The sequence below is a fragment of the Pieris napi genome, chromosome 5 (genome assembly GCF_905475465.1).
Source record: "Pieris napi chromosome 5, ilPieNapi1.2, whole genome shotgun sequence".
NCBI lineage: Eukaryota > Metazoa > Arthropoda > Insecta > Lepidoptera > Pieridae > Pieris > Pieris napi.
The window spans coordinates 1071140-1088582 of record NC_062238.1 but is presented as its reverse complement, the minus strand read 5'-3'; the positions used below and the strand labels follow the sequence as shown (position 1 = coordinate 1088582).

Genomic DNA, 17443 nt, shown 5'->3' with positions numbered 1-17443 from the left:
TCTTTTAGTCTTAGTTCTGAGTTGAAGAGTTTTGGTAGCCTGTACGAGCCAAGAACCCTTCGGTTTGTGAACAAGACTAGTTCCGTTTTTGACGGGTTGACAGATAGCTCGTGCTGATTGCACCATCTCTCAATTACTCTGAAAGCCTTCCTCATGCGATCACATAAGGTGCTTTCAAAGTTCCCCGATGTTAGGATAGCTATATCATCCGCATACCCTACTGTGTAGAGATTGATAGCATTTAGTTCTGTGATGAGCTCATTTACCACTAGATTCCACAAAAGTGGTGAAAGGACACCGCCCTGTGGGCAGCCCCTGCTGACAACACCACGCGTGGTGGTGTTCACGGTGAACTGTATGGCTCGATGTTTCAGCATGTTATTTATCCACTCTGTAAGGGTCGATGGTACTCCACAAGTGACAAGTGCATTGGTAATGCTCGTGAAGTTCGTTTTGTCAAATGCACCTTCAATGTCAATGAATGCGCCGAGGGTTGACTGCTTTATTTTCAGTGAGTTGCCAATGCGGGATACTACGTTATGGAGTGATGATTCTGTTGATTTGCCTGAGCTGTAGGCATGCTGATTAGGATGGAGGAATTTAGCCAATGTTACCCGACTGCGTATCTCCAGGTCTCCCAGTCTCTCCAGTGTTTTGAGGAGAAATGATGTGAGACTGATGGGTCTGAAGGACTTTGCTTGGGTATAGTCCTCTCTTCCTGGTTTAGGTATAAAAATGATTTTTACTTCTCTCCATTTCAGAGGTATGTAGCGGTGAGCTATGCAGGCTCGGAATAATGGCACCAGATAGTCCACTATAAGGCTCCCACCCCATCTTAGTAGGCCTGGGAATATCCCGTCCAAGCCCGCAGCTTTGAATGGAAGAAAAGAGTTGATCGCCCATGTTACCTTTTCTCTTGTGACTATTTTGTCAGCTACTTGCCAGTCGGAGTTGACGGTTGCTCTTTCCGCGTATTTCTGCCATGTCTGCTCGTTGGCAATTGTACAGCCAGGAAAGTGAGTCGCCAGCAGTAGCTCACATGTTTCTTCGTCAGTTTTTGTATATGTGTTGTCAGGTTTTTTTAGGCAGCCGACCGAGTGATAGGTTTCCCTAGAGAGGCATGATTTCACTCTGTTTGCCTGGTTGTTGTTTTCAATACTAGTGCAGAAGTGTCTCCAGCACTCTTGCTTTCTAGTACGAAGAAGTTTCTTGAACCGCCGTCTAGCGACTGTATACTTGTCCCAATCCCTAGGCCTCATTGTGTTGCCCGCTCTATTGAACAGTTTTCTGACCTTCCGGCGGTGTCTCTCCAGTTCGGGGCACCACCAGTTCTGTTTGCCCCCCCATCTTGGCATGGTGAGGGGGCATGACTGCTCATAGCTTGTCAGAAGTAGGGACGTTAGGTTATTTGCATGTTTGTCTATGTCTTGTGCATCAATTATTGTTGGTAATGTTAGTTTTGCTATCTCGGAGCTGACTAGTTTGTGAAATTTTCCTGAATCAGTTCTCCGAGGTATTCTTCTAGGTTGTGGTTTAGGTAGGTCCCCTTTGATTGCAAAGCGGATCCACCTGTGATCCGAGCATGATAATTCACCAGACACATGCCAGTCATGTATCTGGTCTGACAGGCCTGGCGTTATCAATGTTAAGTCAATTATGGTTTTTGAACGTGCGTTGATAAATGTTGGTTCTGAGCCGCTGTTTGCTAGGATAAGATTATTACTAAGTATGAAATTAAGCATATTCTCACCTCGAGCGTTGGTATTAGCATTACCCCATAGCTTGTGATGTGCATTGGAGTCTGCTGCTATGATGAGCTCCAGTTGCTCCCTCTCGCAGTAGTCGGCTAGAAGACCGAGTTCCGGAGTGGGCACGTCCTCGTCGCCAGGTAGGTAGGCTGACGCCAGGACAATGTCTGGAAGCTCGTTCCTGGGTAACCTAACAACTGTGAGGTCCCTTGAACATAGTTCGTTTATTAGTAATGCTGGTACATGTTTGGGTATTAGTATGCAGGTTCTTGGGTTACTTACGCGGGTGTCCAGTAAGGTTTTACCACCGGTGTTACCCAGGCCGCATATCTTGCCATTCCGGATCCACGGCTCCTGGATCGCGGCGATGGTCTTGGGGTTGGTCTCCAGCAGTCTGCGCAGGGAAGCCGACGCTGTTTGACTATGCTGGAGGTTGGCTTGAATGAGGTCAGTTCGGCGAAGGGGAGGAGCGCAGACAGCTGTCGCTGAGTTCACTCCCCTCGGTCTCCTGAAATAACTCCTCATCCGATGTTAGTTGTGCCGTCTCCATGGGAACGTGAGTCTTGGTCACTCGGCCATCCGCAGCCTTCTCCGTCAGTGACGTGGAAGGCGTTGGCCTCGGTGACACCGTCCCCGATGTGCTGGCAATGGCTTGAGGCGGGGCGTCAGCCACCTGCGAGGGTTCATCCTTATCCAGGATGCGGATGTAAATGTTCCCCAGCAGGTAGTAAACACGCCTGTCTTGTTTCCTGATCGTTACGATCTCGGACTCTGGCACACGGAAGAAGAGAGAGACGCCTGTCGGGTCCTTCGTTCTCCGCTCGTGCGTCAGGGTCCACGATGTGATGTTGTAGTGGCGGTTCTGCCTCAAAAGCAGTCTCATCAGGTTCTCCGTGCTGTCAGAATAATCTGGGACGTGAAGTAAGCATGGAACCTTGCTGGGGATTGCTGACTGAGGCCTAACTACCAGCTTGGTGTCTGTTATAGGGTTGGTGATGGCATCGCAGGTACTGGTCAGCCACCTCAACGCGTAGGCGTCCTCGCACCACATTTTTAGGACGCCATCTGCGAAGTGGGCTTTGCCCCGGAACCTGATGTCTTTCGTTTCTTCTGTTAGAGGAGCTGCAAAATCCGCCATTAACTCGTCATGCAGCTTACCTTGGATTTGTAGGCGGATGGCTTCCGCCTGTTCTTGCGTCATGTCGAGGAAGGGCTCGGTCATTACAGCAACACAGAACTCATTCGTTTTGTATGCTGCCGCCGCTTCCGCGTAACTGGCCGAGGTCCCTCCCACCGTTCGAGGTCGGTTAGGTTTTACCCTTTTCCTTTCCCCAGTCGGTGTAACTGAGTCCTCAGGCCGTACACGTTTTGGCCCTTCACTCGTTCGTTGGTTTTCGGTTTTTTACTGTTTTCGGGTCTCGTGCTGCACTTGGAGCCGTCAGGCCTTAGCGCGGCATTCGACGCCGTCGGCTTCGGTTCCCATCTCCTGCCACCTGTTGCTCTGCTAGCTCCAGGGGCTGGTTTTGGGTTACCAGGAGGTCCTTGAGCAGCAGCTAACAGCTCCTGCCGTTCTGCCGCCCTTCTGACCCTGTTGAGCCGTCGCCTCTTTGATGAGCTCAAAACCATAGTCATGGTCGGTTCCTGTATTGCGGTTTTCAGGGCCGTCATGTCCATGGTTGAGGTCGCTGCACCGGGTACATTCACCGTCTCTGACACGGTATTCCGCATCGGTCTAACCGTGGATGTCACACCTTCAGACGCATACAGTACTGCTGCATCATCCAGAGTGACCTCCTTTGGCTCAACCGACGCAGTTAACCTAGCCGCGACGGAGGACGCTTCCCTGTGCAGTGGTTTTGTCGTTTCTGATGGATTGGGTACGGTCCTGGGTGCAGCCCGGTTTGGCTTGTCCCCAGTCGATTCCCTTTCCTTCGATTCACTGGACGCTGCCGGGATTGGCGCATCCTTGTGAGAAACAGGGGCATCAAAGTGTCGTGTCACTGGCGCCTTGCACCGTGACCCGTCCTGAGACGCAACCCTGTGTTGTTTGTTAGACTCCACATCCTTAGATGTGGCCTTGTTTTTGTTCTGTTTATTTGTTTTTGAAGCCTCTTTGTCCATGAGGTGTTAGGTAATAAATTCACCGTCAGAGCTCTCCACCCGCCACGGAGTCCTCAGTCGGGGGCGTCACTTGCTCAGCAAGCAAACGCCAGAGCTACTCCTCCGGTATAGAGCCAGTGCGTAGGAAGGCAGACGCGTCCGCACGCTGCCAGGAAGTACGGAGCTGTTCGCATCACGAGACGATGACGCAAAGTCACCCCGAGTCCCGAGCCTCGCCGACGGCCCCCCCCCCACACCCCGACTCTCGCTTGGTAGCCCGCTTATGGGATACCGCAGCCGGTTGACCACAGGTAGCTAGTCCATGGCCTCCCGTGTGAGGAGAAATCCAGACCAAAGAGGCGTGTTGTGTGCAGCGCACAACTGTTCCCGGCGCACTGTCACACTCAACCCCCAGGACTCCTTCATCCCCCCGTACGGGTCCCCGCGCACGGCACAAACACGCGGGAGGTCATTTACTGTCCACCATCCTATCTTTTTGGATGATGAACTTGCAAGGACATGACCTCTCCATCCCTGCAATTAATCGCTTGGTGGTTTCAGTTGCGTCTATTACATAGGGTAATAGACCAAAAACGGGGTCGGCAACCTCGAGAAGGATAGTCCACCAAACTTGCCTTGGGGATCTCAGTGACCTGCACTCCTCCCAAGACCACGCCACCCTACCCATCAGAGGGATGTGGTAGGGTAGGTCTGCACCTGTGCTACCATGCGATGCAAACATGTCGTACTGGGAACCGTAAAAACACAGACCAGACCCTCCCCGCTCTTGTGCGTTATTATGGCCTACAAAACACATTTTCTCGACCTTAGCCACTGGGGCCTTCAGACCGGCCGTCAGTGGGTAGACTGGTCAAGTATCCTGCCTTTAGATTGCAGAAACAGTACACCATCCGTCCTCTCAAGTCTATCCAGACAGTAAATCAAGTTATTTGGCGATTCATTAAGGGTCGATTCGACCAAACAAGAGTAAATCTTAATCTTAGAATAAATCGTCAGTTAATCGAGAGTAAATCAATTTTACGTTTTACCAACTACAAATTCTAAGAATAGTGGTCTTATTCGGGAATTTCTATTATACCGCCGTTTCGCACGGAATAACAGCTATTCCTAGAATAATTTAATGGCGTCAGTCAGTCCAATCAGCTGATTTCTGACATTTCACAAATATGTATTCTGTGTTTTAATTTCAAGTCAACGCAACGCACTAAATTAATAGTCTGGCATTGTATAATGAAACGTTTAAACAATTTATTATCTATTTATTTATTTTTAGATTTTTTTTTTATTTTCTATAATATTAGAATGAAATTCAACTAGGCTCAACAGAAGTTCCTTTTTAGACGAAAGCCTCAAACAAACAACAAATAAAAACTTTTTGTTGTCGTTTGACAAATGTTAAAAGCTACTTTTTCACACTATAATACGGCAAAATCGAGTTGACATGATGTATGCTCTTACACTGTCCAGTTGTAGAACAACATTTATTTGCCGAGTTTTATTTTCGTTCACCATTCTCTTGCTATTTGCGTATTGTCATTCCTAGCGCAATTATACTATCGATTACGTGGACAAACGACTATGGATTTACTCGAGATTAAAATCATGGAATAGATTATTCTTGTTATAGTTACTCGAGTATAAATTGAAGTTTGGTTGAATCGACCCTAAGTAGTTTAAGTGGCGTTAATTTTATACCAATACCCTAAAAAATATGGATAATGGATATTTAACAATAGCTTAGCTTTAACTTGTTAGTAACTTAAAAGAAATAACACCCACGAAGCCAATTTATCATAGTAGTGCACCAAAATCTAGGCTTGCTAACCTAGACTGCAAAATAAAATTATAATCTTAATATATATATCTTAATATATATAAATTACGTGTCACGTTGTTTGTCCGCTATGGATTCCAAAACTACTGAACCGATTTCAATCAAATTTGAAACTTAAAAGATAGGATAACTTACATCTCAATTTATACCCGCAATATTATTTTATTGCAAAATAGTTGTTTATTATTTGATAGTCACAATTCTAACAGATGGCGGCATAACCACCAAAAAAGCATGGTGGTCCCCATGACGTGTTCTCCTACCGTTTCCCTTGAATAGTTTACTACTATGTAATATAACAAAAACTTTAGCCACAGCAACGCTTGGCCGAGTCTGCTAGTAATATATAAAAGCTAAAGCCCCATCCACACGCTTGACAAACAATGGCAAACAGCCAACAGCAAACAGCAAACACGGACGTGTGGATGGGTGTTTGTCGTTGTTTGCCTGTTTGTGTTTGTGTTGGGCAGTGTTCGGCATCGGTGTCGGTTTATCTTACCAGATCAAAGGATGTTTGGCAAACAGTTTGCTACGTATCCACACGTTAGGCAGCGATCAGTATGCGCGCGAGCTTGCGGGAGGCGGACGTATTTACTTACTACACTTTTTCAATTAAAGCCCAAATAATAAAGTCTAAAGCAGTACCTTGTACGATTTCTATGTATTTTAATCATCCACCATCGTCTTTGCTTTCTTATTTTTTTCCTTTTTTCTTTCTCTTGCTTTAATTTATAATAAAAATATGTCAACCCGAAAGTAATAGCTGCCACAAGCTCGTCGTCCGCCATGTTTGCCGATTCGGAATGTTATGAACGTTCGCCAAGCATGTGGATGGCTGTTTGTGTTGGGTGATTGTGGTTGGTGTTTGGGACTTCGTTTGCTGTTTGTCACAAACACCGCAAACAGCAAACGAAGTCCCAAACACCAACCACAATCACCCAACACAAACAGCCATCCACATGCTTGGCGAACGTTCATAACATTCCGAATCGGCAAACATGGCGGACGACGAGCTTGTGGCAGCTATTACTTTCGGGTTGACATATTTTTATTATACGTAAATTAAAGCAAGAGAAAGAAAAAAGAAGAAAGCAAAGACGATGGTGGATGATTAAAATACATAGAAATCGTACAAGGTACTGCTTTAGACTTTATTATTTGGGCTTTAATTGAAAAAGTGTAGCAAGTAAATACGTCCGCCTCCCGCAAGCTCGCGCGCATACTGATCGCTGCCAAACGTGTGGATACGTAGCAAACTGTTTGCCAAACATCCTTTGATCTGGCAACTAAAACCGACACCGATGCCGAACACTGCCCAACACAAACACAAACAGGCAAACAACGACAAACACCCATCCACACGTCCGTGTTTGCTGTTTGCTGTTGGCTGTTTGCCATTGTTTGTCAAGCGTGTGGATGGGGCTTTTGGTATTTCGTTTGCTGTTTGCGGTGTTTGTGACAAACAGCCAGCGTGTGGATGCCCCATTACATTTTTGATTACAAGTGTCAACACAATTGGCGCCTTTACGAGGCCCCAGTGGCTAAGGTCGAGGCACGTTTCAGTGTATGACGTCATCGCAGTGATTTGTGTGGTATTTGTTAAATTACTTTTATTTATTAGGTATTCATTGTTGTTTGTTCTTTATATCATTTTATATTGTTTTCTTTTATGTGCTTTGTAACTGTTCATAGTTGGTGCACAGAAATTGATAATAGGTATAAATGTGTCTGTATAAAAAAATTTAAAATAAAGATTCTGTAACCATAAGATACATATATGTGCACCTATTATCTCAGTAGTTTGTATTCCAGGTCATAAATTTAAAAGTAATTTGTATTGTTGTTTAAGTTGTTTTATTTTCAATGGCCGTAATGTGGCCAGAAAGAACACAAATCACTTGTATTTTTTAAAATAATTATATATCCAACATTATAAAAAATAAACTTTTGTTAGGCTTAGTTAGTAGGGGAGCCCACGATGCTAAATGGGGATTTACTCGAGCGTCGTAGAGACCTATTGGGATGCAAAGCTTAGATAAAAAGAAGAAAAAAATGTTATATGATAAATTCCTTTTCATCGGTGGGGGAAGCGGCTATAGATAGTTAAATATGTAAAAAAAAACTGTTGCATGGACATCCTCGAGCGCGTCAGATATTGATAGCATCTATGCCCTACGTATTTTTAATAATGTACGTATGTTAATCTGATCGTTTGCATGATGCGGGTGGTTGTATTTAAGGGTTGAAAATTAAAAAAAAAAAAATTATCGAGCGCGTCAGATTTTCTAAGGGAGTGTTAAGTGCACCAAAAAAAAGCTCTCATTCACTAATCTGACGATTTCGATGGGACGCAAACCCACAGCCATTTTCTTAATTTGCAAAAAAAAATCGCAATTTTGAAATACTCAAGCGCGTCAGATTAAGATATATGTGGTTCATCTTTATGTTCTAAACGTACTGTCTCATAATCTGACGATTATCTAGAGGGATTCGCCTGATCTGCCAAAAAAAAAATAGAAAAACGGTTCACCTAAAGGGCCATCCCTGCAACTTCCCGCTAATTCCATTCCTGGGCGCTTAAAATTGATATTTTGAGCTCGCTGAGTTCAAAGAAATAACATTTCTATGCATTTGAGCTCTCCCAGCTCGAAAGTCTGATAGAAGTTTCATAGAACACTATTTTTGGAATTTTCAAACCGCAATAACTTTTGAATGGATCAAGCAATTTTCACGCGGTTGGCGGCATTCGACGCAGTTTTATCATCCTCATAAATAATTTTGCAATTTTAATTGATCGAACCACAAATTTCGGAGTAATCCCGAAAAAACACTTTTTCGGGTTTCTTTCGTGTACGATATCTCTCGAACGAATCAACCGCTTTTGACCAGCTTGGTGCCAATCGACGTGGTTTTTCAAGCTCAAAGGCGGATTAGTTTTTGAAGTTGATCGATAAAGAAACCACTTTAAAAAAAAATATTTCTTATTTTTTTAAGATTTTTCAAAATTTCTCAAAATCTATCGGTCCGAATCGGTTCAAATTCACAGGAAATGTAATTTTGAGGGAAATATTTAGAACGCCGTTTAGTAGATTCCGATCGGTTTAAGGAAATGTAGGCATCACGCAGCTGCACGCATTTTACTTTATCGACGAATTTTTGTTATTTCGGCTTGCGGAAATCGTCAGATTATATATTTTTCATTATTCTTGAATTATTTCCTTCAAAATAAAAAAAAAATTAGCTACGCTCGAGAATGTCGAGATGACGTTTTTTTTTTACAACTTTGTTGCCCTCCCCTTTTTTTCCGTCACTCTCAAATTGTCAGATTAGTGGAATATACACTTTTTAGGATGTAATTAACTCACCCTACCTTAATCTGACGCGCTCGGGAATTTCTGATGGTCAATTTTTTTTTACTAAACTGATCCTGTCTCCTTCACGTGCGGCTTTATATATGGGCCTCATATTTTGTGGAGGTACTTAACCGGGTACAAGGTATCCCCCTATATATTAATCTGCCGCGCTTTAGTAAATCCCGAAATCCCCTCTTGGGCTCCCCTACTCTGCAGAACAAGAAATGGATTTAAGTTATTTCTATAATTGATTAATTTTTTCTTAAGAACCCGATGTATAACAACATTCTTCATACAAATAACTAATATACTTCATACTAAAGATATAAATAAAAAATAAACAGTATCAAGATCATTTAATCCGTTTTCCCCAGTATTGCTTACAACAATTTTGCCATAATATTCCGGTAGAACTATAATTATTATTCTAATGTCATTTATCTTTTTGGTGACCTATTAATAAATAAAAGGCGGGAAACTAATAATAATAGTACAAAAGTCATAATTATAAAAAAACTTTACGCAACTAATTTGACATATTAACAACCTACTAAAATGTTTCTTATCTACTCAGCTACTTGTTGTTACTAATTTATTAACATATTAGGCCTCTGAACGGCTGTGCGCAAGGTTGATATTAATGCTCACCCATTTTTCTCATGCCCAGAGTTTTGTGTCGAGTCCCGTTTACGTAAATTTATTTCCACGTCATTAAACAAACGTACTCAGTATGCAACTAATCAATTAATTATGTATCATCTAGCCAGAAAAGTAATATGGCCATACATAATTGGGGTACTCGTATCTATAGCCTGGCATCCAAGGCCAATAAAATTTTGGCTTGGGGTTGCCAAATTGACTCTCTGTATTGCCACAGACTAGTAGAACATAAAAAATTAACACGATTATACTTGGTCGCTTCATTATGTATAATTCGTTGACCACGAAGTTTAAGGATTTAAATTAGGTTATGAAAGCAAAACACTAACAGCGTCAACTTTTCAGCAAATCGCAAACAACAATGATTTCAAGTACTTATATATGTAACGTGGTGCTGTGCTGAAACAATACAGAAATTTAACTCGTTTTTATTACGATTTATTTCGATCGATATTTTGATCGAGTTATTTCATTATGCCATGATTAAAAACAATTTAATATGTATTTACAAACGCATATTTAATGTTATAAAATTATTAATTATGTAAAAATTTACAAAAAGATTAATGTCTATGTTTACGTTTCTTCGACTTCAAATCAAATTTTTGTTTTAGGTCACGAACAGTCATCTCTCGGCTATCGACATTTTCGATCTCTTCTTTACTCTCGTCGTCGAATCTAGACTTACTTTTTCCAAGATCCAGCCAATCACCTGCTTTGTCTTTTTTCACCTTCTTTTGATAAACGACATCTCCATTTCGAGTCACGTAAGATATAACCGGTGTCAAAACTTGTCTGTTTTTCCTTTTTTGCTTTTTTTTACTTCTCAGTGCATATTCTCTGCTCGATGAAGTGCTTTCACTGCTGCTCGAACTCGACGAGGAATCTCTAAATTTCTTCTTCATCCTTCTTCGTTTTCTATGTTTTCTGTCAGCGGCTTTAGAGCGATAAGGCATGACTACCATAGGTAATCTCTGTTGAGGAATTTGAAAGGGAGAGTTGAGGTTCATAGGATGAGGTCCAATAGGCATTGCTCCGGAATGCATGTGCATCTGTATAGGTCCTGGCATTGGCATGTGTCCTGGCATTGGTCCCATTGGCCCTGACATTGGAGCTGACATCTGAGGGAAAGCATATTGGCCTGGACCTGGAAACTGTGCTGCGGTATCTATCACTAATTTTAGGATTACTGTTGCATGTAATTTATACATCTTCATCTGAAAACAGAGGCAGTATAATTAATACTACAATTCTAATAATTCACTTAATACTTAGACGTACTTTCGTATAACGTAGATAAATACCCTTTTTTGTCTATGTTTTTATAACTTCAGTATTGGTATGCCACTAGATAAGCTTTTGGCGCGATAGGGAAAGTTGGCAAATGCAAGAACTAAATCTCTTTTAACGATTTCAGCGATTGTTACCACATCTGAGCGTTTTTAAGGCAGTTTTTGTGGCCCACTTCCACTATGTGGGACCAATTGCCCACTGAAGTATTTCCGAACCAATCGATCAAATCGATCGACTTAGGGTCCATCAAGAAAGGAGCATACCAATTCTTAAAAGGCCGACAACGTACTCGCGAGCCCTCTGGCATTGAAAGTGTCCATAGGCGGCGTCGTCACTTAACATCACTTGAGCCTCCTGCCCGTTTGCTTGTTCTATTTGTTATAAAATAATATAAAAGCGACGACAATTGCAAACGTGCCAAAGTTATTACATAATAAGATCTCCTTAAAACATCGCATCTAATAAAATTTGTACCTTCTAAAAATAATTTCTAAAGAACTCTACCATACTGCAAAATATGGTGCAAAAGACTGCAGCGGATTTGCCGTACGTGTGCCTTTTATACCAGTTTAGCCACTAGTTTCAACTTTCAATCACATTGTTAGGGGTTATGTAATATTAAATCTCATATTTGTGTAAATTAAAGAAGTAGTTATATGTGTAATATATAAAATTAAAGTTGGATATGAGTTGATATTACATAAATATCTGACGCGGTAATGTTAGACATGTACCTATCAACTTTGCTATATAATTATTGCAGGCGCTTTTTAATTATGTAGCTATTGTTCCTGCCTGCTAATTTTTATTCCTAATTGCTAATGCGATAACAAATCCTATTATATTTTTATGTATGTAAGAGCTATCATTTAAGGGAAAATTCTTAGAAATAAATGTATTTAAGAAATATAAATTGGATTACACAATCAAAGTGCCTCAAAATGTTGAATCAAAAAGTTATGCAATTAGACGAAATCAACAATAGTATTGTCTGTTACATAATGCATTGTACGGTCCTTTGTTTTGCCACACAGGTGTGCATAAAATAGGAGTACAGCCACTCAGTAAGTTGTATTTAAAAGTGGCCTGGAAAGTCTAGTAGTGACAGAATGTGATATTAATAATTCACTCTTAATTGTTTTGAATTAAAAGTCATAATATAATTGAGTTACAATGCGGTGTCTTTATTGTACTCCTCTTCTTTTATATCTATCATATACTGCTGCAAAGGAACCTGAGCTTCCACTATGCCCGACAAATATACAATATTTCCCTCAGAATCTTCCAATGCATTGCCGGATGCCAACTGCTGCAGATGTACAGAATAATCAAATTCCCTCTATGCCACCTTTTCCACCTCCGTTTTATCAAACCCCTCCACCGGGAGCAGATGCAGAACCAATACCCATACCAGTACCGCCAGGAATACCAGGAATGCCGCCTGGAATGATTGGGCCGATGCCCATACCAGGAGGCATGCCGATGCCTGGAAGTATGCCGATACCTATGCCAATGCCAGGACAACCGGGGCCAGCTCACAAACTACCAGTAATAGTTATGCCTTTCTATTCACCAGACAACTCTTTCAAAAAGCCACAACCAAACCCTAGAAGACCGCATCCAAGAAAAAAGTTTCGTTTTCGTAAACGACCAAAAACACGATATTTTTCTGATACGGATTCGAGTTCGGAAACTGACACATCGTCCAATGACATCACTGACACGTCCGAAAGTGACGGATGGTGGAACGGAAGACGAAACCGGAAACCTCGATCCAATAAACGTCATAGAGAAAAGAGAAGGAGACATCAAAGACAAGAGTTACTGACCCCTGTATTGCAGTATGTCACTAAAGATGGTTACGTAATATTTGAGAAGAAGATAAGCAAAGGCGAGGCAAAGGATTGGTTAAAGGTTAAAAATGATGAAATTGAAGCAACAAAACCTCCAAAACAAGAAATAGACGAGTTTGAAGATGAACCCGTTGAAGTAAAGCCTGATAAAGAAATAGAAAAGGTGGAAGTGAAAACGGAAAGAAACTCTCAAAAACACAAAAAGAAGAAATTTAGACATTCAAAAAAAGCTGAAGAATAAGATTAGTAATAGAAGTTTTAAGATGTAGCGATGTTAAGATTTATAATTTTGTAATATTTTATAAATGATTTTATTATGAAAATTTTATTTTTTATTTATTATGTTTTTCATCTTAAATCTACCTCCTTTGAGGCGATAAATAAAATTTTGTGTTTGATTTTCGTAGACAGTTAATATCACTTGATGCTTTTCATCATTATTAGATTTTGAAAGCTTATTGCGAGTCTTGTTGGAACATAAAACTGTAAAATAGGTAATTAACCATATAGTTATACAATAAAAAGGGTTCGTGTACTTATGTACGCGCGTAAGAAGTAATACTTCTTTGGCATTATTAAAAATAGTTTTTGATTGCATGCAAATAATTAATTACAATTAAATAATCAAAGACTGGAAAAGGAGTCATTATAGTCAATAAAGTTCAGTTTACATTTGAAAAATTAAATAAATATTTATTATTATTCTCTTACATTAAGTGTAACATAAATTCTATTATTATTCGAATGTTGTTTTTAAATTATGTCCAATGCCGTAGCATCTTCCGTGGGCAACTTCATTCTGTTAATTTTGTGTCACGGTGCGCGCGCATCGTAAAATTTCCATCTCATCAATTTTTCATAACGCGCCTAAAGAAGTATAACTTCAAAAACGTCTTCTGTAAAATGTTGCCAATGGTAGATAGATCAAACAAGCACTGAGGCTACGACTACCGGAGATTCAACACTGGTTGTATCGTCCAGTTTATGGGCATTACAATAATCAAGTGTACAATAACAAACAAAAAACTAATATCGAATTTAGTAGAGAGTATAGGAAGTAGACGCGTATATACATTTTGGAGTTTCATTTTCACAGATGGTGGTTTAGATGTTTTTTTATTTATAATTAAAAATATCTTCTCTCCGTAATTACCATACCATACCCATATGTAATTCTTGTTTTTGTTATTCTTTTGTATTGCATCGCAATTCATGAATCCGTAAGATTAGCTTTAAATTTTTAGTTTATTTTATTAAACTAACTTTTTATATTGTTTTAGATTAAGGTTGGTGTTTTATAATTTTATTATAAGATTTGATTATGCACTTCTTGCAGTTTACCCATCATATTTCTTTTTTTAGTTTCTTTCCTTACTATGGTTGCCTGGAAGAGATCGCTTGTTAGCGATATGGCCGCACGTTGCATGCCTTATAATTTTTATGTATTATTTTTTTTTCTATAAATGTTATGAAGTGTAAATAAATACATAATATCAAACAACATTTACGTTTGTTATTTTAAATTTTTATTTTTATTTATCTTTTATCTAACTTTTAATTAACTTTTTTAGGCAAGTATGTGGTCAGTCCTTTGTGATTGCCAACGTTAAGTAACATTTCGTAAAGTATTGATTTTAAAACCTGCGCCTATAAATATAAATAACTATTTCTCTACCTACTTAATTATAACTGGTATAAGCGCCATCGTCATCCCTGTGTCATTAGGGCGTCAGTATAGATTTAACAAAACATAAGGATACCTATTACCTATATACGTATACATATATAGTATTATATAGCTATGATAAATTTATTTACAGTTATACTTTACTGACTTTTTTTATTATGTGCCTAAGCATAAATGATTTTTAGTTTCTCTTTTGGATTGAATTAAATCAAGGTTTTTTTATTAATAATACTCTCCCTGCCATTGTGTCCAGGGACTTTTTCTATCTCTCAAATTTTTACAAACTAGATATATTATATTAATTCCAATACACTAGTTCACGAATGGTGTTACGCGTCTCGCCCCGGCTACATCGGTAATATTTTTTTCTTAGTTGTCGATTTATCGTCCTAAGAACGTATTGATGTATTTCTGTACTAATCCAGAGTTGCATACACACTTGTGTACAGTTGGGGTTTGAACACACGACCTCAATTCTAAGTACATATATAATTCACACGCATGAATGCATAGTATGCATTACAAGACTTAACACAGAAAAAATATATACGTAATAATATTTCAAAGGAAAATCTGAGATATCGATTTAACGACCGAAAACATAATTTCTAGTTACACAATATTCAGTGGAAAAGTCGTATATTGTACTTTTACGCACCACAATGAACACGGTTATATAAGAAAATTAAAATGTTCAGAGGCAATTGCATTCACGTAGAGAACAATCGAATTTTGCTCATCGAATATGCATTTTGTAAGTCTCATGAATAATATAATTAAATTGTATGAAAATATTGACCTTTTCCTCTCTTTCAGGGCTTAAATAAATGGACCATTATTTTTCTGATCGCATCAATCAGAAGAGCCAACGTACAAATGGCGTATCCCTTCTATATGCCGCCTCCTCCACCGCCCATAATTGCCATGCCACCACCCATGCCTATCCCAATCTTCGCCATCGAAATACCAGAGCAAACTACCAAAACTACTACAACAACTACAGAAAGAAGTGTGGCTATAGCAATACCAGTTCCTGTGCCCATGCCAGTCCAAGTTGCCGTACCAGCTTATGGTCCCTCATATTGTGTAGCTTCCCCACGCCCGAAAGGCTGTCCACCATGTCCGCCGTGTCTGTGCATGCCTCAGTGCACTCCAGCATTCTTTTCCTACTGCTCACCGTGTCATCAAAAATGCCGATGTCGCAGCCCGGGTGAGGCACCCGTGCCTTTACCACCAATAGCACCAATGCCTGTACCTGGACCAGCGTATCCTATGCCTGCAGCACCGCCAGTAATGGTTGTTCCGATGCCTCCGATTATACAATCAAGGCCGAGACGTCGGAGGCCAAGGCCAAGATCATGCAGTGAAGAGAGCAGCGAAGAGACGAGCGACTCAAGCGACTGTGACTCCAGGCGGAGCAGGAAATTCAAACGACGAAGACTCAACATGTTAAGAAAGCGAGATAGTTCAGATAGCGACCGTGAAGTTGTTAGACCCGTGCTGACATACGTTTCCAATAACGGGGATGTCAGATATGAGAAGAAAATAAGCAACATCGAGGCCGATCAGCTTCTGGGTAGAGATGACGGAAGGCGGTACCAGACAATGAATGTAATTACCAGAGAGGATGCAGCGAACAAACAGCAAGTTGTGGTAATGTCGGATGATGGTCCTCGGAGATATAAGCAGGTGATGTTGCGGAATGGAGTGGCGAGTCATGTTCTTAGCAGTGGGAAAAAGGAATTGGTGTTTCAGCCTCCGGACAATAAGAGAATTAGCAATTTATCAGTTTCGTTCCAAATAGCATAGACATTTTTGTAATTTTTTTGTAATGACGTAATAAACGTAATTCGTTATTTTTGTATATTATTTTTTCCCAACTCTAAGAAACTCTATCTAAACTCTTAGAAATTAAAAAGATGTAGAGATTATTTATATATATTATTTACAATATAAAAAAATTGTATAATATGGGTTCATTAAAGCGGCGGTTAAACAGGCATCTCCTGGACAGGCGTGCCCTCAAATAGACCACTTCTCACTTAACATAAGGTGGGATTGTGGTAAATCTGTCCAGTTCTGTATATTCAAAAACTAATGTTCGAAAATCATTTGTGTATCGTTTATATATGCTTCTCTTGATACTGTGCTATACAAAAAATTACTGCATCTTTTAATTTATGAACAGAAAATATATTTAATTTTATCTTAATTAACGCTTCCACAGCGCATAGGTTTATTTTACAAATGTAATCCAGTATTTGAATCTGCGTGTTCAATGATTCCACTTCATTTATCCTTATTTACCAAAATTATAGTTGATTTTTTCAAAAGCGAGACGTAACCGATTATGAAACAAAGACGGAATTAAACAATGAACGCGAAACCATTATATCTAAGGTAGATTCTGTATCCAACACAAGTAGTGCACACAATGCTTCTGTCAGTCATATTAATTTCAATAATCACCAGTGCTGCAATGCAATCGTCGCTACCACAAGCCTTCAGAGAGTTGTTTATGAAGGGAAGGGCGGATAATAGTACAGTAAAGTCAGGTGGGTGCTGTTTCGGGCAAGTTTGTACCAACCCATGTGTATATCCGATGCAGCCAGCCCCACAGTTACCAGTAATACTGCCAGCGCGGACCGTGTACGAGCCTGTGGACCATGATCACCCCCCACTTGGGGAAATAAAGGATATAATTAGAGCGGAGAGACGTTATGAAAGAATTGAAAGCGACAGCTATAGTGATGACACAGATTCTGATGATTATGGGAATTTATATTATTAAAATTTTAGAATTTCAATACATGTTCCAATTTCGGGGCGTGATATCAGAATTGGTGGATGTGAACCGGTGATTTTTTTAGAAATAATACAAGATGTAAGTTAAT

The 17443-nt window shown here is 40.2% G+C and overlaps 2 protein-coding genes across 2 annotated transcripts; both read left to right on the top strand.

Moving 5' to 3' along the window:
- The first annotated feature begins 12101 nt into the window (after positions 1-12101).
- On the top strand, positions 12102-13185 carry LOC125049770 (YLP motif-containing protein 1-like). The gene has a single exon (XM_047649216.1). It carries the CDS (start codon positions 12183-12185, stop codon positions 13101-13103), a length of 921 nt encoding a protein of 306 aa, XP_047505172.1. The 5' UTR covers positions 12102-12182; the 3' UTR covers positions 13104-13185.
- Positions 13186-15170: 1985 nt separating this feature from the next.
- Positions 15171-16405, top strand: LOC125049763 (pollen-specific leucine-rich repeat extensin-like protein 1). Its single transcript, XM_047649210.1, has 2 exons — positions 15171-15303; positions 15366-16405. The coding sequence occupies exons 1-2, from the start codon at positions 15295-15297 to the stop codon at positions 16356-16358; spliced, it is 1002 nt and encodes a 333-aa protein (XP_047505166.1). The 5' UTR covers positions 15171-15294; the 3' UTR covers positions 16359-16405.
- Positions 16406-17443: the final 1038 nt, after the last annotated feature.